General features: G+C 30.5%; 1 protein-coding gene across 6 annotated transcripts in view; it reads left to right on the plus strand.

Annotated features, from left to right (window-relative positions):
* LOC117174373 (calmodulin-binding transcription activator 2) overlaps window positions 1–12,496 on the plus strand; it is a 175,491-nt gene extending 162,995 nt beyond the window's left edge. For 4 of the 6 annotated variants that reach the window (XM_033363440.1, XM_033363437.1, XM_033363439.1 and 1 more), the window contains 3 exons: window positions 1,501–1,976; window positions 2,627–2,782; window positions 11,286–12,496. In XM_033363440.1, the coding sequence (XP_033219331.1) occupies window positions 1,501–1,976; window positions 2,627–2,782; window positions 11,286–11,424 (771 nt within the window). In that variant the 3' untranslated portion in view covers window positions 11,425–12,496. Of the gene's footprint in view, window positions 1–1,500; window positions 1,977–2,626; window positions 2,783–2,903; window positions 2,929–11,285 lie in introns of all 6 variants that reach the window. The other 2 variants (XM_033363438.1, XM_033363443.1) reach the window with 1 other exon arrangement.
* The last annotated feature ends 11,096 nt before the right edge of the window (window positions 12,497–23,592 follow it).

Raw genomic sequence — 23,592 nt, forward strand, 5'->3', positions numbered from 1 at the left:
TAGATATTGAAAGTTTTAAACGCTTCAGGAGTCGAACGAATTTTCAGAAGAGTAAAATTAACGGTCACATAAACTTTTGTTAGAATCTAAGGAATTTTTTTTTTAAATATCAGGCAATTATGTTTTATATTTTTAAAGGCACAATTCATTGAATATCTCAGCGCAATCCCGTACCTGTTTTAGTGGCCGCCTTAACCTTCCAATCGTCCGCTGTTATACAGGCGTTGATATTCCCGGACGAGCTAGTACGCGATCGGGACAGCGTTGAGATCTTGAATCAATTTCGACTTTAAAAATATAAAACATAATTGCCTGATATTGTCCAAAAACCTTCCTTGAATCCTAAAAAAAGTTTAGGTGCCCGTTAAATTTAATTTTCGGAAAATTTGTTTGACTCCCGAAGCGTTTGAAACTTTCAATATCTGATTTACGCCATGAGAGGAATAAAAATCGTTATCAATTTTGAGTGACAATTCATTGAAATTCTATAAATACCATTAGTTTCGTTATATGATGGTGCATATTTTCTGAAAATTTTAATCACAACATTCCTATTGTTGTGGAACGTACGGCGAGTTCAAAAATTATTATTTTGAGATTGCAGAAATAGTAACATTTTCTTGATTATTTCGAAAACTAATAAAGTCATCACATTTATTCATAGGACTAAATATGCACAAACAGCTTCGGAAATCTTATTTCATTCTATAAAAATGGTGTAATTCATATAATACTTTGTAGTCCTTTAAATTGGCTTAAAGTTACAGGAGGCAAAAAAACTTTCATTTTTTAACAAAATTAAAAAAAAAATTTTAACAAGAAAGTACTTTTGAGCTATTGCTTGACCCCAAAAGAAAAAAAAATCGAAATAACCTTTGTTAATAGTGCGGCTCATTTCAAAAACGAAAATATTGGTATACAAGGAGTTCTGTAACTTTTTAATTTTTTAATTTTAAAAAGTGCTTTCAAGCTTTTACTTAACATTATTGAATCGTTAAAAGAGCGGTCAAAAAGAACTAATCACTTGAAAAAATATCAAATATGGATCTTGGCCCACTTCAAAATCAAACTTGACTATAATCTTTTACCGAGATATGATATGAGTTAGGTCAAAAGCATTCATTTAAGCCAATGCAAATAATTTTCGAAATTTGGCACTCAGGTTTTTATGTCCTAGAACCCTTCAATTGATATATTGAGTGACAATATAAAATCTTACGCAATGAAGGGGGGGGGGGGGGGGGGGGGTGACAAAATCTTATGAATCCTCACCATATGTATCTATAAATAGTGTGCTATATTAGTTAAAATCGTTGACGAAATATTTTTGAAAAACTGATCCTCTTCCAGTTGTAATTCTCATGTCTTCAAATGTAATGTTCAATATGTATGCCCCACGCGTCTTATTCTAGCTTTCTTACTACATGTGAATAAAACCTTGTTTTAAACAAAAATTGAATGACATATTTTTTGGGAAGTAAAATAATATTTTTGTTTTAGCCACTAGACTCGGGTGAGTTGTTCGACTCGTATCGGGAGTGCAGCGGCGGTGCGGCCTCCGTTTCGGATGTGGACGCCGATGCGAGTCCATCAAGTCCATCGAGCAGTTGCTTGACGCCGGACTCGCCGTCGCCACCGCCGACAACCGCAGACTTCTGCGAGTTCCTGCAGCTGCAGCTGCAGCTCGACGGTGGCAACGGCCATAATGGCCAATATCGTTATGGCGGAGAGAGGAAATTTGGGACTGGGATGAATGTGGGAGCGGGTGGGTCGGGATCGGGAGATGGAAGCGAGGCTGACTTAAGTAGGCTTACTTTATCGGATCGGGAGCAACGGGAACTCTATCAAGCAGCCAGAATGATACAAAAAGCCTACAGGAGTTACAAGGGTCGTCAACGTCAGGAAGAGGCTGAAAGACATGCGGCGGTTCTCATTCAGCAATACTATCGCCGGCACAAGCAGTGTGCCTATTACAGGTAATAAATTACTCAAAACGATACAGTTTGTTTGTTAAAACATGAAGCTACAAAGATGCATTTAGATGAAAGTGACAGAAATTTTTTAATAGCCGCCCCGATCAGTAATTTAATTCTGAAAAGTCGATTTTCCCCGCTTGTGACTCATGAGACCGTGTACTCGAGTTCTGATTCATTTATCGTCCCCTGAGTTTAAATAGCGCGAAAATCGTGACTTTCAATTGCGTTTCGTGAAATGGGAATAGAGGAGTGAATAAAGAAGAATCGCGATAAAGCTTGTCACTAGTGTCAGCGAGGGGGTGTAAGTGGATGAGTTTGGAAATAAATCATAATTACTGAGGACGATACTAGCGTGTTTCCTTAACCCATCCTAACGATCCGGTGGTCGACTCGATTTGAGTAAAGTTCAACTTACCTCAACCGGGGACCAGGAACTTTTAATTGGCATCGTAAATAATTCGGAAACTTTACGGACTTCCTTCGTTTCTTGCCACAGCGGCCCGAATACGAAATTAAGCTGGCATTAAATTAATACGACTTTAGCTCGAGCCGAAGTCTCGGATCGTACATAATGGAACGTTCTTGAATGTGTTCTTATAGTGGCGTCGTTGTACACTCTTGTCTTACTCAAAGTTCTTTTCTCATTACAGGCAGGCCACGAAGGCCGCTTTGGTAATTCAGAGCAACTACAGAAATTACCGCGCTCGTCCTGGATCCTCCGGAACGAGACAACAGGCGGTTCATCAACAAGCTGCTCACCAAGCTGCTCGTAAGATCCAGCAGTTTATGCGACAATCCAAAGTCAAGTGAGTTATCGATATATCTATTTTTTTAAAAGGGGTACTTCAGAGAGGCTGCTTTTAGATTTTTTTTAGATTTGGAATTCTCTTTCAACTTCTAAAGTCTATCTTGTGTTTATCTATGCAGCTTGTCGTGGGACGATTCACGACCGGTAAGTAGCGATTTGATGAATTCATATTTCATTGAGTTCCTTCATTCGCTTTATGTATCGTTCGACGTTTCCTTGTATGTGGGAGATTCATGCTGAATTTCATGGCAATTTGTGGTATCCAAACCGTGCTTTAGTATGAGTGGACATTTTGACTTATATTTTTATTTTTCATTAAACAGTTGAAATAAACTTGAAACAAATTTGAATGATTGTGCATTGACAATGGACGGAATTATTTCATTACAGATTTTTAAATAAACAAGATAAGCAAGTGCATTATTCGCTCATATATTTACTCAAACAAATTTATTTTTTATTGTCAATTTATTTGTTAATGTCACGAAACAATCTTGATGAGAAAATGCATTATTCAGCTATATTTTTTCATAGCAAAAATTCTTTTTTCTCGAAACCTACTTGAAATTGGCTTATCCGAGCGGTCGATTTCTCCTGAAATCGGATGTGAACTTAGTAATCTTATGTAATCTCATGCAATCCCATGCAAATCCTTAAAAATCGCTTGTAACCCGCTTACGAAATAATATTATAGAAAAATCACCATAGATCTATATTGATTTTTTTAGAATGAACTTCTTCATTTTTTTCACAATTTTAAGAAATTCATTATCGAACATTATTATAAGTAAATCAGGATTAAAAAATTAAAATATCGAAAGAAATAATGAAAAAAATAAAGAAAGTCCGAACGAAAGATTTATTTTTATATTCACCGTGGAATTTTCACAAATTTCCAAAAATTGAAGAGAATTTCTACGGATTCGAAATGATTTCATCTACTTTCAAAGGACTGCCGCAGATTTAAGGCTTTCAAAAGGAATTTAGGAAACTTCCAAACATTTCAAATAATTTAAAAATATTTCATCGGTTTTTAAGAGATTAAAATTTTTTCACGGATTCCAAGGAATTTAGCAACGTTTCAAGGGATTTTAGAGGATTTTAAAGGTTTCAAAATATTTCCGGGTATTTTAAGGAATTTCAAAGGATTTCTAAAATATCAAGGGATTTCAAAGAATTTTTAAAATTTCCTAAGATTTCAAGATATTTATAATTAAATTTAGGGAATAAATTAAACATAGTGATTCTATAGGATTTAAAAAGAAATAAAAACATTGCAAAGAATTTTGTAGGTATTCCAATGAATGCAAGTGATTTTAATGTATTTCAACCAATTTTAGATAATATAAAGGATTTTAGTAAATCTCCAAGGATGTCAAGGGTTTTATACTTTTTTATAATGGATTTAATGAATCAGTTTAATTTCAGTTATATTCATAAGGTTTCAAATGCTTTCGGCGTTAAGAAATAAATCACATTTTATTTTAAAGGAATTTCTACAGATTTCAATAATTTCTAGGAACATAAAGGATTTAAAAAATGTTCAAAAGGTTTGAAAGGTTTTACGTTATTTGAAAAAATTGGTAATTATATGAAAGGGTATCAAAAATTTGAAGGGATTTTGACATATTTAAACAGATTTAAAAGATTTTAACAATTTGGAAAAAAACTCTTAAGGTATTAAGGGATTTCAAGAGATTTCAAAAGGTTTTCATGGATTTCAATTACATTTTTTTAAGCAATTCAAATATATCAAGAGAATTCACCGATTATTTTGTGTGTAAAGTTTATTTGTGCAGAATCGCTATTTTTGTGTACTTATATATGAGATAATGAGTGGTTTAAAATAAATATGTTCTTTGAAATTTGCAATATTTTTTAGTCGCATATATGCAATCTTCTGCAATCGTATGAAATTTTGCAATCTAGTACACACCAAAAGTATGAGAAATTAAACCCTCGGACTTACCAGTGATATTCAATTAGCAACATTTTTTCTGTAAACATATTTGGTAATATTAAAGACAAATCCTATAAAAAAATTCACTATTAAACTTTTTTCCAAAAGAAAGAAAGTTCATCATATATTTTTTGTAATGTAAAAATTATAGTGTCAGGAAGAATGTCGTGATTGATCATCACTGTCAGTCCAATTTGAAGTAGGTTTAGTGAACAAAATTTGATCTGTGAATAAATGGCCAAACAGTGCATTTGCTTATAGAATTTGTTTGTGACATTAAGAAATATGATCAAAAGACAAACTTATCAATCTTCTCATCAGCATGAAGGTACTTTTAAACTATTTTGATAAAAATACCATTTATTTTTGTTACTGAATAGCTGAAATATGCATTTGCTTATTGAATTAATAATTATTGAAAATAATGTTGAAAAATAATAATTATTGTCTAATATTATTTTCAACAATATTTCTTCACTTTTTGTTAATTGTGTTGCGATAAAAAGTTAATGTGCCAAAAAAATTATATTACAGTAGACTCTACGACATTTCTCGCTTCCCTATTTTCTCTTCGTTCACTTGCCCTCACACCTTTTATTTTTAGTTGATTACTAACCGAAAAAAAGTGAAGTTTTAAGAAAATATTAGAATTTTCAACAAAACACTTTTTTCACAACTGAAGAAATGAATTTTGTTTAAAATTGATGAATTTTCAAACGAAAAAAATAGTTTTCTACGAATTAAGATAATTTTTTAACTACATGATTTAAGAAGAACAACGAGAACATTTTTTTTTTAAACATTAAAATCCTTTGAGTTCTAATGTTTTGTTGTCGAATAGTGAAGTGAAATAGTTTTTTTTCGATAATTGTTTTTTTTTATTTGAAATTCCGTCTTGTTGGCAGAAATTTTTGTTTCTTGTTTGAAATTTAATATCTTTCGTAAAAATTCATTATGTTTTGATAAAAATGAATCTATTTTCTTGAAATATGTTATTTTTTGTTTGAAATTATTTTTTTAAGCTAAAAATTAAACTAGTCCATTTGTAGTTAAAAAATGATCTTCTTTAGTTGAGAACTTCAACTATTTGGGTTTAAATTCATATATTTTTAGGAAATTCGTCTTTTTTTATTATTTTTGTTTACTGAGAATGTTGCTATAATTTTAATGGTTGAAAATTCACATATTTTATGGAAAAATCCTTTTTTTCTGTTGCAAATTAATTTTTTCAAATTTCGTCTTTTAGCAAACTATTTATTTGAAAATATTTTTCCTTGCTTGAAAATACTTTTTTTTTAGCTGACATCGAATTTTTTTAGTTAAAATTTCTTCTTTAAAGTATAAAATTATTTGTTTGAAAATTCTTCGTCTCGTTTGAAAATTAATTTGTTTGGTTAAAATGTAAATATTCGGTTAAAACTTATTTTTTTATTCGTTTTTTTAAACTGAAAATGTAAGAATTCCATTTTTTGTAAAAAAAGTATCTTTTTTAATTGAAAATTCAACTATAATATTATTGTTGTTTGTGCATTCAAATCATTTTAAAGAAATGAACTATTCTATAGTAAATTCGACTGTTTTTTTGATGTTCAAAATTGATTTTTAAAATTTATCTGTTTCATTTTTGGTTAAAAAGTTATATTTTTCAGTTAAAAATTCACTTCTTCCGTCGAAAATTAAAATATTTTGTCGAAAATTAAATTTGTTATCTGAAAATGTAACTATTCCATTTTTGGTTTAATATTTATTTTTTTCAGTTTTAATATTCATTTTTAAAGACGAAAATTGAACAATTTTGTTCAAATTTTGTTGTTGAAAATTCATGTTTTTTAGTAGAAAAATATTCTTCTTGTTCGAAAATTTAATCTATTTTGGTTAAAAATTCATTTTTTTGTAGATAATTGATCTGTTTTGTTGAAAATCCGATTATTTTCTTGGTTAAAAAAACATTTTTGTGAATTAAAAATTTAAATGTATCATTTTTTTAAAAATGTATCTTTTCACATTCTCATCATTTAAGATTGAGAAAGTATTAGAATTGTCGAAAATTTGACATCACACTTTTTCAACGGATCTCCACGTTTCGAGAACCCCTGAATCCGAAAATCAGGTTTTCACCATGGCGTCTGTCTGTCCGTCCGTAAGCACGATAACTCTCGAAAAATAAACGAATCAAATGCATCTTTGGCGCACTTTTTTTATGTCCTAAAAGAAAGGACAAGTTCGTTAACCAGCCATTTTTGATAAAAATTCAAAAAGTGAGCGCATTGTGAAAATTTTTGAGACCACTTTTTTCTGAATTTGAAAATTCTATATACGGATATTTATAGTATTGAAAAGAACATACAATTTATCCTAATGACTTTTTTCGATAAAAAGAAAATTCTCAGAGTTGTAGCGTTTTCAAAAATTTTTCAATTAACCGAAAATCAAAATTTGAAGCCGAAAAACGCACGATATGAAAAAAAGTCAAGGGAAGAAAAACATTTCTTTTTGAAATCCCTACAAGATGATCATAACCAATTTTTGGATTTTCTTCAAAAATCGAAAATTCAAATTTTTATTGCACAAAAAATAATGGAAAACAAAAAATTCCATTTTGTGGACAAACTATGTAGGATACAAAAAAGATGAATTAACAAAAATGGTTATCCCAAAAAAGATTTACAATTTCGTTAAGAATCGCTTCTTGATAGGATGCGTACTTTTTGTTTTATTCGTGAAAAATAACGTTGCAAAAAGTAAAATAAAAAAATGTGTGGAAAAACGATGAAAGTTACAGGAAAAAAATCCTACAAAACCTGTTTACAAATGTTTGTCGGAAATCGAGCGCGCAGCGCGAGTGTCACGATGAGAACGTGTACCTCAAAGCCTTTCAAGCATTCCAAATGCAAACAATCAATATCCGAGCGCGAAGCGCGAGGTAACCTATTATCGAACGCGAAGCGCGAGATTCAACCGTCGCCCTTGAAAAGTGACCGTTTTCAGTCAAAACTTTATGTTTTTTTTAGTATTAAATTATTATTTTCACTTGAAAATGCATCTGTTTCAGTAAAGATTAAACATTCTATTTTCCTATTTTTTCTATATGGTTGAATATTCATGTATTTTGTTAGAAATTAAACTATTTTGCTAATAAAAATGTGTGTTGTAATCTTATTTTTTAAACTGATAATGTAATTGGTTTTCGTTGAAAATTTATCTATTTTTATACAAAATCGTTTTTTGTTGTTGTAAAATATTGATTTTTTGTTTTCGGTAGAAAAGTATTGGTTTAGAAATTATATTATTTGTTTGCAAATTCAATTTTTTGCTTTGAAATCTAAATATTTTTTTTAAACTTTTTTTTTGGATAATAATTATTTTTTAACTGAAAATATAACTAATCAATTTTTCATTGAAACTTTATCTTTTCTAGTTGAAAATCCAACTATTTGGTTCAAAATTCATGTATTTGGTTGAGAATTCGTCTTTTTGGAAGAATATTCGTCTTCTTGTTCGTAAATTTATTTATTTGGTAGAAAATTTCACTATTTTGTTGCAGATTCCATTGTTTTTTTTATTAGAAATTAATCTTTTGAACTGAAAATTGAACTGTTCCCTTTTGGTTAAAAATTCACATTTTTTAACCTCAAAATGAATTTGTTTCTTTGAAAATTAAACTATTTTGTTGAAACTTTGTTTTTTTTAGTAATAATCATTTTTTAACTGAAAATGTAACTATTCAATTTTTCATTGAAACTTGATCTTTATTAGTTGAAAATTAACCTATGTGGTTCAAAATTCATGTATTTTGTTGAGAATTCGTCATTTTGGAAGAATATTCATCTCCTTATTCGTAAATTTGTTTCTTTGGTAGAAGATTTCAGTATTTTGTTGCAGATTGCATTGTTATTTTTATTACAAATTAATTTTTTAAATGAAAATTGAACGGTTTCATTTTCGGTTTAAAATTAATCTTTTTTACTTCAAAATTAATTTGCTTCGTTGAAAATTGAACTATTTTGTTGAAACTTTGTTTTTTTGGGAATTAATAATTATTTTTTAACTGAAAATGTAACTATTCAACTTTTGATTGAAACGTTTTTTTTTGGTTGAAAATTCACCTATGTGATTCAAAATTCATGTATTTTGTTGAGAATTCGTATCTTTGGAAGAATATTCGTCTTCTTGTGCGTAAATTTATTTAGCGAAGAAGTATTGGAAATCTAATTCTTTTTTTCGGAAAAGTACTTGATTCACTGCTTACCAATACTTCTTTTTCGTAAGGGATTTTTGGTTGAATACTCATTGTTTTAGCTTAAGTTCGTTTCTAAAGTTAAAAATTGAGAAATTTGCTTATAAAAAAATTTCTTGAAAAAATCTTTTGTCCTATGTATATTTACATGTTACAGCAAATGAGGCTAATTCGGGATTTCAAAAACAGAATCAATTTGCTTAGTAGCTACTAGATCATCATTAGACAAGAATTGGTGGGGGCGAAAAATCCCAGGTTTTGGAGACACTGTCTGACACTTCCTGTTCGCTTCCCTGATTGCCCCGAAAACGAGAAGTTTCGTAGAGTCTACTCTATATTAAAAACAAAGCTAGAAATTTTTATGTTAATAAATTTGTGTAAAAACATCTAATTAAATAATGTTATGCATTGTGTGCTCATACAATGATTTGGATTGATTTCGAGTTTATTTCGGTTGTTTAAAGAAGGATAAGAAATTAAATTTTTAAGATTTCTCCTTCTTTCACATTTTATTCATGGAAAAACACAATAAGCAAGCAACTAAAAAATTCGCGTCGAGAGATCTCTTTGGGATTAAATGACAAATGTATATATTTGGTTATTCTAAATCGTTTAAGAATTGTGGCTTCTAAACTTATTTGAATGATTGATATTGATTTTGAAATGAAAGCACTGTGAACTAAAATAGTCGAAGCAGTACACTAATTATATCGAAAATTAAGTTTTAATTGTTAGAAAGCTCGAAACTTGGCGTAAAATTTCCTATTGGAATTAGAAAACTTTTTAAGTCGGCTGCCAACAATTTTTGGAACATTTTTGTTTGAAAAAAATAGTGAAAATTTTTTGTTTAATTCTGTATATTTTGAAGTAATTAAAAAATCGACTTTTTTATTGTATAGTTAAGAATTAAAGAGACGGAAGTCTGATTATTTCATGGATCGTTTAATACCACAAAAGTTTACGATGATTTTTAAAATTTATGTGTTAATTATGTAATGGCTAACTTTTCTTTATCTTTGTCGATTTGAAAACTGTCGGAATTCTATATAAAAGAAGGTAAGGTGAAGGAATTTTGTCAACTATTTAAGAAGATATTGCAAAATAATCATAAAAATCAAATAAATACATATTTTAAATAAATTATGCGAAACCTCACGATTACTTATATAATATATTTTATAATAATTTTTTTTCAATATTTTTTACTCAACTTTAAATATGTTGCATTATGCAAGCAAATTTTTTTACAATGTTGATGATATTTTGGTGGCCAATGAAAACGAAAAATGTTATTTTATGTTAGATTTTATTTAAATCTCAAGGAAATATTGAAATTTGTACTACATTTGTCATATTTTCTAAAAAAATTACAAAATAGCTTCATCGTGGCCCATTTTTTAAAGAGAATTTTCATAGATTTCAATTTGTTATAAAGAAAAAAATGCGACTGTAATAAAAAAGGGTCCTTGTATGATTTTAAATATTTAAATTTTGCAATAATAAATTACCTACTCTTGAAATTGAAAAATTAATTAGTAACAATTTAATATTACAATGACCTTGAGTTGTTGAATCGTTTCTATCAATCAGTGAAGAAAAGCGAAGGTTGACTGTAATGGCTGTATTGACTATCTTCCGAATCTCAAATTTAAAAAATCGAAAAAGTTGAGATTTTTGGCGCCGCGCTTCTACTAAACATTTAATGTATATGGAAATTTAAGAATTTACAGAGTCTAGAATGAAATAAACTATAAAGACTTCACAAAAATTCTTTTCCTCGTAATAAAAATTTTGATCTATTTTTGTGTTTTAAGTTAAAATTTAAAAAAATGATATTTTTTGCAACGACCCTACTAATATTACAAGAACTAGACCAATTATCTATAAACAGGGGATATCATACAATTTGAAGTTTCGATGTAATTTCGATTAATGTTTACCACATAGGCCCGTGACTGAGAATAAGCTTGGCACGGGGAAATATATAATTTTTTTGTATATGACTTCAATTTCGGCATATGTATGGTATTATGTTAAAATTTCATTTCTATCCATTCGTTTGGGACGATTTCCAAAAATACATTTTTAAATTGATCGCGAGAAGACCGTGGAAACCCCGGGAATTTAAAATCGCCTGATCACTACACACATTGAGGGCAACATTTAAATGTACCGCTTGGACTATAAAAACCATGGAAAAGTAATTAAATACTCCATAATGAATTTTCATACTATTCATTTTCTGAAAAGCTTCCCGATTTTAAATTAGAGTCTGAAATGAACAATGGAAATAATTGTTTTCAGACTGCAGAACGCCAGGGCCGCCGCAAACGGGAACGGGAGGCAGCCAGTGCCCACTTCACGGGGGGCTGCTGCCCCCCAAAACTCGCCCTCATCTAGCCCAGGGGCCAGCCTAGTAGCTGCCAACACAGATGTCACGTAGTCAACAGCGAATGTCAGACAGACAGCAAAGAATTTCGACAGGACCGATGCCGACCTATGTAGGCTCTGCTAGTGATGTGAAGAAAAATTTTCGGACATTAAACGGAAGTACTGGAAACACAGACTCAAACAGATACCACTTTGCCATTTCAAACAAAATGGTACATCTCATGCTACTTATTTCATGACGCATTTATACTATTGCTATCAGTTTCAACTCTAAAGTCTCAAATTTTTATCCACGTCGTCTAAGCTTCATAAGCGAAGTTTCTAGCACTTCTTAACTTAATACAGTGTTTCCAATAATTCCCTCAATTCTGGAAACGCGTTCTTCCGAATATTTCCGAAGACATTTTCGGATCTTTTGCATCAATTTTTAGGATGCGTTGTGAAAAGTTTAGGAACGATTCTAACATGATGTATTGGAACAAAAGGTTCTAAGTTTCGCTGTACAGAAGCCACGAGTTTCTTGTGGCTTTCATCTCGCTTTCATTCGCAATTCTTTACGCAAACCGAAAAATCGGGAGAGTGGATTTGAGAAATTACATACAGGCTCAGGTACTTAGTCGATACTTTTTGCTTTTTTCACGACAAGTGAACTTAATTCAGTGTTCAGTATTCGAGGGAGAATACCTTACTTGGTAGTATTTATTAATTTGTACGATGCGTTGCTCGCAGTATTTTTTAGGTAGTCTGTCACATAAGACAGGCGCTCGTTATGCGATACATATGTACCTTCTGCCGGACGCTTGTTGTTCCTACGGCAACCTTTTATATTTTTTTATTTATAATTCTTATGTTAAGTTTTTATTCAAAAATACCCATTTTCGTTTATATTTGTATTTATAAATGCTTTCGTTGAAGTTTTAAATTTAACTTTTTTAATTTATTCCTTTTTTTTAAATTGAAACGCTGATGTTCTTAGCGTTTTAACAACCTGTAATGGAGATGCCGAAAAAATTACGCTTTCTTAAAGTGTTCTATAAGTGCAAACACGACATGTAAAGACCCGTCATTTTTCGTTTGTAGATTCAATTGGGGCTGATCTTGTAGAATAAATAAATCTAGAGTCATAAAATTTGTATACACTTCCAATGGTGCTATATTACGTGCATAAATCTGTTTTGCAACGCTCTTTATAGAAATAGAGCGCGACACTAAATTCGTGGTGACTGTACTTGAAGCTAGAAAAGCTGGATAATCAGTTTCCAGATGTTGCAAAATTGCCAAAAAGAGAACAGGTCTAGAAACTAAAACCCTCCAAAAATCTCATTTCTCGTCGCATTCAATTTTCGACTCACAATATAAAATTGAAGTAGTCTATTCTCCAACCAATTCTTTGGTTACAAACTTTGCATCATGGCAACAGCTTTTAAGCTAATTCGTATGAGTAGTTGCGCGATAGTCTGTACCAGTTTTAATGAAAACGATGAATCTCGTCCTGAAAAAAGCTCAAAAAAGTATTTTTGGACTGAATAAAGTAGCCGGGGCTTTTGCACATTATTTTAAAATTTGCGGAAACCTGGTCGAATTTCTTAATGCATATGTAGCCCTTCATAAGTAGGAAGTGATCGATCGTTTCGATTAATATCCAAGGGAACCTTTCCCTTTGCTGGTAAAAATTTAATTTTTTTGAGAGTGGCCACTAAACTTGGAAAAGAATCGATAATCTTTAAAACATCAACGTAATTATTACTTCATAAAATTTAGATATGATTTTTTAAACCTAATTTAATATTTCTTACTTCGCAAAGTTTAGACTTAACAAAAATTCAAGTCTTTACAACTATAGTCAAATTTTTCAATTTAGGATACTCAGAACTACCTTTTTCAGGGTGGCCGCTGGACCGGGAAACTGGGAAATGACCGGGTATTTTATGAGTTTTTTACAAATTTTTAGAAAAAATATGTCCAGCTGTGATTTTTACCGTTTTTGAAATAACTCGTTAAATGTTTATTTTTTCAATTATGAAATCATTCAGTTTAGAATGCGTATTTTGAAAATCTTCCGCTTAAAAAAAATTTCCATTTTAGATTGTAATTTTTAAGCATATAGTTTAATTCAAAGAATGTTAAATTGCCTAAAAATTAGAAGCTTTTGAAATCGAAGATTATGGATAGACAAAATTTTTAGTTGATAAACTGTGAATATAAATGAATAATAATGTTTAAAATTGAACTGTGCTTTAAGATGTAAAAAGTAAATAATAATTAATTTCACAAGACGATTTTAAATTAGTTCTCAATCGTAGAATTTCCAGATTCTAACGTTAAAAATTAAACTGTTTCAATTGGAATGTTAAAACTTTATATGCTATTTTCAAGTTTAAAATAACTTCAAAATAATATATTCAGAATTAAAAGCTTTTATTTACTTTCAGATATTATTTCAATATAAAATATTATATCTTTAAACGATTCAATTTGAATGTTTTCAATTAAGAAAAATAACAATTGCTTAATATTTAGATATATCTGCCTGTTCATTTTAAACCAGTAATTATAATTAAATATTAAAAACTAGACTTCGAACGTTACAATTTTAACTGTTCTATTTTGGTATATAATTAACAATTGCACACACTATTTTTCTCAGGAAAAATTCGAGTAAGTCGAAAAGATATTTAGAAATTTTGAAAAAATTCAAAATTAATTAAAATTTTTGAAATGAATTGAAATAATTTAAACCAAGTGTCTACGTCTCGTCTGGCTATTCGTACGCAAATTTCGGTGTAAATAGCACATGGCCTAAAATTCAAACAAAATATAGATTTTGGCAGATAATAATTTTTTATTCGGAAAAGTTAATTTTTAAGTGAATATACAAAAAGATTTACAAAATTATCAAAAATGAATTTGGAACATTTTAAGGAAATGTTTTTAATGTGGCTAAACTAAAAAAAAATTGTAGGAAAAATTCGAAACATTTTAAAGCATGTTTAGAAATACAAAAAAAATCTCCAAAAAAATTGAAAATTTGAAAAAATGTGAAACAAAATGTAGATATTTTAAGATTTTTAAATAAAATTTCGAAGCATTTTAAGGATTTTGAAACTATTTGGAATGAAAGTGATGTATCCTTTAATTTATAAAGTGTTCAGTTTATAAAAAAATGTAATGTTTAAATTTTTAATGTTTCTAGCCTAAAATTGATTTAAATGATATAATGTTGGAGATTTTTTAATTCATTGATTGATTCATCAATTTAGAGCATTGAAAGTGATAACGTGGATTTATATTTTTTGAACTGAATCAGAATCTTTGGACTTTACAATTTATAAAAGTTACAAATTTTTAATTTGGAAGTTTAACTGCATTTATCTCAAAATTATTCAGCTGAAAAGTGTTAGCAGCTTCCATTTTATACATGTAAATTTTTGAGTATTTTAATACAAAATGATTGAATTGAAAAAGTTTTAAACTTTAATTTTAAAAGTTTAAAATTCAAGATTTCCGCTTTGAGTGCTTTCATTTGCACCTTAGTTTTTATTACTTCAAATTTAAAAATTGTTAGCTTTAGAGAATGTTTGAATTTCATTGACCTTGAAAAACGTTTGCGAATCGGCAAAAACCGGGAAATGATCGGGAACTTTTTTCTTTGATTAAAACGGCCACCCTGCTTTTTCTACAACTTCAGTTTCCAAATTTTAACGATTTGATCAATTCTTGAATTTTGCACGTTTTTATATTATTTACTTAACAAACAGTCCGATATCTCCAGGTTAAAAGAGCTTATCTCGTGGTTTATGTCTAGAATGACCACTCTGGCGTTGTTCGTCTAAAATAAATACTCTGGTGTTGTAATTAATACTTTTTGGTTATTATATTATTTAGAGTTATTTTTGAATTCCACGAACTTACGGAATTTTAAGAATTCATGGAATTCATTCAATGAATTCAGGAAGTTTCGACGAATTCGATGAATTCACAAGAATTCACTAAATTCCGTACAATTCAAAGGATTTAAAGAAATTCGAGTGCATTAGAAATAAATCTATATAGTATATCAAAAATAGGTAATTTTAGATGTACACTTCCCGAGAGGTTCTTTTAATACGTACGTATCGAAAAGTGTAAGGATTTTTCCAGGTTTTCACTAGCCACTCACTTTTAAATTTAAAATCCTAAAAATTGTTTACAGCAACAAGACTTTTTTCTGGGATCATGGTTAGTGGGAAAATCGATGAAAGTGATCGTATTTGCATTTTTTAATGCTAAGGAAGATAAAGATTCGTGCGTCGATATTTGATTAAAAAAACACACACACATGTGAGAGAATCGCTTAAAGGACTGAAGAGTGTGGTGGATTTTTCTTTTTAGTCTAGCAGAATTTTAGGAGAATAAATAACACTAACAATAATAAAAATGGGTAAAGAGAGTTCTTTCAGTGGGGCCCCTTGACTCACGGGCTGTGCTTGAAGTCACGGTATAATCAATTTCTTAGGAGGTACGTAGGACTATAAATTAGGCGATTGCATTGTTATCGATTATCTACCAGTTTCTCTCCAGTAGGGGATTTTTGAAGGCTCTTTAGGCTAGTAAATGCACAGAATGCATAAGGGGAACAGGCGAGTATCCCGCGCTCCTGTTGGTTAAGAAAAAATATATATATTATATATATATATATTGTGATAAATCCATAGTGATCCAAGAAAGTATTTCCGAAGTTTCGACGCTGATAATACAGGGCAAGATTACGTTCATATGTTGGTAAATTTTATCAAAATTTCCTCTCAAGGGTAATCGATGAACGAATGCTTTTCCAAGTTATTGTATTGTTCAGTCTTTTCTTCGTTGAACAAATATTCGATGGTTGATTCGAAATGTTTTATTATTACAAAAGTTTGAATTTGGCCAATTTTCGAGTGAAGAATTTATTTAATTGGCTAGGGTTCGCGTTAGTGTTTTTGGACTTTGTTTTTTGTAACTATTAAAATATTATGTATATAATCAGCATCTAGATATTTATTCAAGCGAACCAAAAATTGTGTATAATAATTTTCTTGCAATTGTTTGTACGTTAGCGAATATTATTCTTGACTAGGTATTTTTAGTAACCAGGGTGTCGTTATCAGGTAAATAAATGGGATGCTATTTTAGTCCGAAATTTTTTTACATCAATGCTTCAAAATAAAATTAAAAATAAGTTGTCTACTGTAAATTCTAATCATTAAACTTTGTCTTTTTCAAATGAAGAAATGTGTAATATAGTCGACACCCTGATAACGAATAAGGTTTTTTTAGTGTTTGCATTTTTGGAAAAGGAGATTCTCGATTATCGCTTACAGCGAGGTAACAATTTGAAGGGAGTGGAGGGTTGCAAGCGAGAGGGATGTAATATTGTACACGAGTCAATTCCAACGAGCATTTTCATGCCACTAAGCTTAAAGAATTATTAGTTATAAAAAGAAAGGATGAAAATGAAGGTAAATGCAAAAAACACACTTTCTCAATCATTGTTAATTAATTAATTAATGACGATCCTATATTGATATTTAAAGGAGGCGAGTAAGCATAATTATTATACATAAAACTATTATTATATTAATATTTTTGCTTATTGCGTAATTAAAGAAATGCTGAAGAAAATATAGTGGTTTCAGGGAAGAGTAGAGTGAACAGGGCGGAGGTGGACGATTTTTCTTAGAGTACAGTTTGTCGAGCGCGTGTCACGTGCTCACTATCAATCAAATTGCGAATTTTACATTTCTTATTAACTATACAAACCAAGAACAAATTAATATCGTCTAATCATGAAAGCGCGCAGCGTAAACTGTACTTCGCAAGAAGAAATTTCAGTATCAGAGACTTCAGCCCAGCTTTATTTTATTATCTGTGAGAGTATCTAAATCTCCTAGATTTCAGTAAACAATTTTTTAGGAAAATTTGAAAAGATCTCAAAGAGACTTTTATTAACTAGGAAAGAGGTACTGCGTAGTATTTTTCAGAGGAGATAGTATCAAGCAATTACGCATGGATAAAGTGATTTTGCGAGGCAAGAATATAAATGAGAGGCGAGAGATAGGGAACCCACTTCTACTATTACGTAATAAAATCGCTAGGGTAGGCGCTTCGAGGTACATTACTCTTTAAAATCACTTTAAACAAAACAAAAAAAGCAAATTATTCTCAACCATAAATCTAACGAGTAAAGACATTTTTAAATCTACATAAGAAAGCCAAGAGTCAAAGACGACTAGATAATAGGAGCCGCATGGCCTAACTGCTGCCACTTTAATTAATTAAACGATTAATTATAACGAAGAAAATACTTTATTACTACTCGATTTAAAAGAAAAAAAAAAAAAAAAAAAAACGATACATCGGATGACGAATCCGAGGCCGGTGATGATTACTACGTTAAAGATGTGTCGCGCCAATTTTCAACTACTTTTTAGACGCAGAACGAGAACAATATTGTAGAAGTAGAAAAATTACATTTACTTCTTCGAGTCCGAAATCCATAATCCAAGATAGATTCGAGTCTCCAACGTCCATATTCAAGAAGATTTATTACTGAGTGTCGAAATCGTCCCGAGTTCACGATTCAATTTTTGTAACATGTGTCCAATGCAGCGATTTCGGGTTCTTCTTTAGTACTTAAAACGAATTTTGTTCTTTGATTTCTAACACTGCTTTCTAGGCGACTAGGTGTGCAAATGCATTCCACATTTGTTTAATAATTGAAAAATTTTACTTGTTAATTAATTTTGACTATGTAATCTAATTTACACTTTGACTCGATCTTCCAGAGTGACTGAATATTTTTGAATCTGATATCGCTGAATTTTCGAAGGTAAAGAAATCAAAAGGAGATGATCACAAGATAATTTAAATTTAAGGATTTTCTCTATTCATAAAGCTTTTTCAAACGTCTTGGGTCGATGAATCTGAAATTCCGTCAGTTTTCGCACGGTATTTTCTAGTCTCTTTAAGTCACTGATCTACTTAATCACGTCTACTTCAGGCGACCCGACGGAAAAGCTTCCCTCTTCCAAGCTTGTTTTAATTACTTTAGGAAAGACGAAACATAAATAAAAATAGATTTCTTATTCTCTAGAGTTGCTAGAAAAATTGTTTCTAGAGCTTTTGCAAATTAAGAGGGATTTTTATACTTGATAAATATTTTGTGAGGATAATATTTTGTAAAGAGGGCAAAAACTTTTTCGGTGACCATTTCGACACTTTAGATCGACGTTTCTTCGTTTTGAAATTCGTGCGATAAGATGAAATCGCAACACGTTAGATTTTAAAGATTTACAAACAAAGACAAAAAATTAGAAAAATAATTAAACTAACAATCATCGACGTCCTTGAAAGCGAGAGTTCAAAAGCCGCTGGCGAATTTCGATGCGAAGAGAGAGAGTCACATTTAAGCGCTATGTTAGAGTAACGAATAATGATACAGGCTCCATCTCTTGTAATATTTTTATTATCACAAACGTAATATTAATTATTATTATATAAAGTACGAAACTTAAATCGATGACTATACTACTATTTATTATTTATTGACTAACGTTCAACTAATATTGTAAATAACGAAAATATTTTATCTATATTTCCGATCCGGGGACTTGGGTGGGACGCTAAATTACCTAGTTGGTGGCCTGCGGAAGTCGCGCGATTTCCGGTCACCCAGTCTCCATTGTTACACCATTTCATCATTGCATTTAATAAATTATATATTTATTGACTTACTTACCTTTTCAATTTTCCCTGCCTTACCTTTAGTAATTAATTACAGAATGGGGTAGTTGCATATTTACAATTTTTGCTTCATTGCAAAATTGAAAGAGCATTAACAATTTAATAATAACATTATATAACGAATGCTTTTTGAAATAAGTTTAAATATTTATGAATGTGAAAAAAGTATGTATGCTTTTTGATTTTATGCAGGAAAATGAGTAGATGAAATTTGTAGTTCCCAGTAGTATTATTTAGACTTGATACCGTTTAATTTCTCTATTCTCACCCCCCCCCCCAGTTTGGGTGAATGTCAAAAAAAATTATGCTAACATTTCAGCAAAATCGACTAATATTTAGGGATCGCGTAAAGAGCGCAACATTTTCCATTGATTTAACATGGCTTTTATTGAAATCAGATGATATGTTATAAATAATTCCGTATTTCATTAATTTGTCAATGCTTTTGGAAAATTCTTATATGCATGAATAATCATTATTTGGCAATTTAAGAATACCTAGTCAACTGTTAACTAATTTTATATTGTTTAAATAATTTTATATCTATTTAAATAATGCGTATTTATTTAAGTATATAATTTACCTACAAAATGCAAGAGAAATATTTTATCTCACCAAATTTTTGACAGATTTAAATATTTTTACGTACTAATATTATTTATTAGCATACTCGGAAACGCTTAAACAATTTTATTTTTTATATATTTCATTTTTGTTTTCTAAAAATACGATTGAATAATTAAACAAGTGAAATGTTAGTACATATACAAGAACATTACAGTTAAAGAGAATGAAAAGAAAGATAAGTATGAAGTATATCTTATAAGGGATTTGTAACGGTTTTAGCTAGAATATTCTGTTAAGTAAGTTGTCCTGATTACCGGTGCTTGTGCAGGTACCAAGCTTTGACTGGTTCATAACCCGAAAAGCATATCTACGTTTCAACGAAATAACGGGATACTTGTGGGGAAAATGCAGAAGGTGGTCGTCCTCGGATCGCTCTTTGTCCTAAGGATGGACCATACGTATGCCGGATCGAAACGGAAATCGTGGTTACAGTTAAAACGTTCCCACGATTTTATCTGGAGCGGGTGCCATTTTCTGGAATGTCACTCACTTCCGGTGAAATCCCGTGGTTGTACGTATGATAAAATTTTAACTATATATGTTATATAGTAACAAAGAGCACCCTTTTTGTACAGGGCTTATCACACTCTAAATATTTTCCGATTTTCTTCGAAGATAGTTCAAATTTAAGGATTTGGCATGCACGTGTGTTTCAAAAATAAAATGTTCTATTAAGACTGATGTTTTTTTGCAATCAAAAATTGAAAAATAAAAAATAAATGAAGCAATTTAGCTTTTTCGACAAAAATGCTGGATAGTTTTAGATAGTCTTTTCGGGAATTGCGCAAGCGGAGGTTTACTAACTAAGTATCTAATTAGAAAAATGAGTTTTTTTGCCACTATTCTGGAATATTTTATTTGAGCCTTATTGTCTTCAAAGATGACTCAAAATGAAGATTTTGGCATGCAGATGTACATTAGAAATAAGATTTACTGTGTTGATATTTCGGTTATCAATTTAAAAAAGAAGAAATTTCGTTCTTTTTAGTCTATTACGCAGAAAGTTCTTCTTTGTTTTATTTTCTTGCGATTCTTCCTTTCATCACCTATATTAAAATACCTCTTATACATGTGCTCTCTTCCTTTAATAATTTATTTTTATTTTTATAATTATGACGAAAAATTATTTTTAAATTTAAAAGAAAATTGTTGATCTGAAAGCACGAGATTTAACATGGAACAAAATTATTTGTTTGAAAATTCTTCGTTTCGTTTGAAAGAAGTGTGCTCGCAGATTTCACAAAGAAGCTTTGAAGCTTCAATGAAGAATCAGTCCAAGCTGTAATTGTAATTAAAAGCTGTAGTTGTAATGGTTTCATGAATGAAAAGGGTTAGCGAATGTTGAAAAATCGTTTCGATTTGAAAATTGTGATGGGAGATGCACGAGGGAATAGAATTTGTTTGCCTTTTAACATCCGTATATACAATGTTGTCCTCAACATCGGTGCTCTCGGAGGTGCCAAAGGTGAAAATTCAGAAGGCGGTCGTCCTTGGGTCGCTGCGTGTACTCAGGTGACACGACAGTTTTTTTATGCCTAGCTTATTCGACATTTTTAAAAATAATTTATTTCATAGCGCATCAAACTATCGTTCTCAGTCACCCCGTTTTCGGCCTTCACAGAACTGAAAAGCACTAGCAGCGTAATGGAAATAAGCTGTGGGCGTGTACTCAGTCGAGTATACCTGTATTTCGTAATATTATGCATTGCTATTGGAAATGGTTCAAGCAACCCTGAATGTTTACGCTTCGATCCCCCGAGTACAGTACAAAGTTATTTGAAGGCAACCCTCGACAATGGACTGAAAACGAGAGTTCGGTCTAGTTTATCAGGGAAAAGGTTTTTATTTTGATCAATAGTCACCAAGAAGAGCGGATTTAAAGTATTTGGGTTTTTCATTTAATTTTCCGTATCAAGAATTCTTCCCAGCCTTCAATGAAGGCCTCCAGAGTCTCCCACGAAGTTATCAAACTAATGTTTATTTTTTAAGAAACGCTGCAGGTTGAACTGAAGAGAATGTTTCCTTTTGTTTGGAAGGTGTTTTGGCCCCCAAAAGTTTTTACTAGATGCTAGTAACATTATTTATCCAAAAAGTAAGAACCAAATGTCGTAAAAGCATAGTCTATCACTAAGTAATGCTTTGCGCGAAAAATAGCAATACTAAAACTATCTTTACAATTCCTGAAAATAAAACCAAGAATTCAATGTTCAAATTTGGACAACCGCCGTAAACTTTTCTTATTGTGATTTGAAACAAGAGGCTTTTAAAGCGCAATTTTCCTAAAAAAGAAAAGAAATGTTGGACAAAAATAAAAAAGAGGAAAGAAAAATAAGAAGGCAACCAAAAAAGTCCCCTTCCTTCTCTTTTTTTATTATCAAATCACAATAAAAAAATATTTGTAAATATTCACCAATGTTTCGGTACTCATACAGCTCCCTTATCAAGTTTAGACAAATTTGAGCAGGTAAGAACAGCAACGAAACAACGATGCTCTCCCTTTGATACCTGAAAATCAAGTGAGGGTCAAATTGCAAATTCATAAAATCTCACTGTTAAATAAAATTAATCATACTAGCATAACTCCAGTTTAATTTATCCAAATTAGTTTTTAAATTACTCGATAACTCTTCTTGTTTTTAATGATCAATCATTTACATTAATTCTCTCTTTTTCTCATTACTTTCACTATTTAAAATTTTAAGATTATCCAAGTCCAACTCGAGGTCAAATTCATGGTCAACGTCAACAAATTCCTTTGTATGCCTGGCAACAACACTCTTGTAACAGCATCCCTAACGAACATCACTTTTGTGTTCCTCCATCCTAATATTATTCAGAAGTCTGCCACTCTGGCCCAACCTATCTGATGGATATTTTCAAAAAGTTACAAGTTTTCGAAATTTGACCAAAAAATGGAAAAACAAAAATTTAAAATAACTACATTCCTTCAATTCTTTCTGATTATCTGGAGAAAAATATTACTTTGTTAGTTTTCGATTTGTTGAATTCTAGTTGTAATATATTCTAAATTACCGTTTGTAGGTAATGATTTAGATAAAGGATATTCCTAACAATATTCACACCTTTTGTGAAATGAAACATGATACAAACCTAGAGCTCTGTCAACTAAGCTTTTGATTACTTAAACGTTGTTTTGATAATGATGAGCAGATAAGAAATTCAAAATTCGACCTGAACATGTACTTTTCCTATAACAATTGGTAATAATATTACCATCCTGACCTCTAATTACTTCTATGTCTAAAAAACTGATTTTATTATTTTTTTACTATTTCATAGGTAAATAGAAATTTAGGATGAAAACTGTTAAAAGCATCGATAACCGGCTGCAAGTTTTCTAGAGGAATATATAATAAAGTATCATCAACACATCGAAAGAAAAAAGGAAACGCAAAATGTAACTTCTTGAAAGGAAATATATTAAAATCTTCATAAATATTCTTAAAAAAAAAGAAACAAAAAGAGTTATCTATTAATTTAAAAACTGATTTCGATAAATTAAAAAAGTGTTATCCTAGTATGATTATTTATATTTAACTGTGAGGTTTCATGATATTATTCTTTTACATTCTCTATTTCTGATGTGTTTTTGATGGATATTTCTGGTGTGTACATAGCGGATTTTCCATTTGACCCTCACTTGATTCTCAGGCTTATTGAATATTATTTATAGGCTGAATATTATTTACAAATGTTTTTTTTATTGTGATTTGATAACACAGGCCGACAAAATTTGACAAAGTTCCGGAACCAGAGACCAGACCTAGTATACCCGAAGGTTTTTGCTGCGCTGAATCCGAATCCGACCTCA

The sequence above is a fragment of the Belonocnema kinseyi genome, chromosome 6, assembly GCF_010883055.1.
Source record: "Belonocnema kinseyi isolate 2016_QV_RU_SX_M_011 chromosome 6, B_treatae_v1, whole genome shotgun sequence".
Lineage (NCBI taxonomy): Eukaryota > Metazoa > Arthropoda > Insecta > Hymenoptera > Cynipidae > Belonocnema > Belonocnema kinseyi.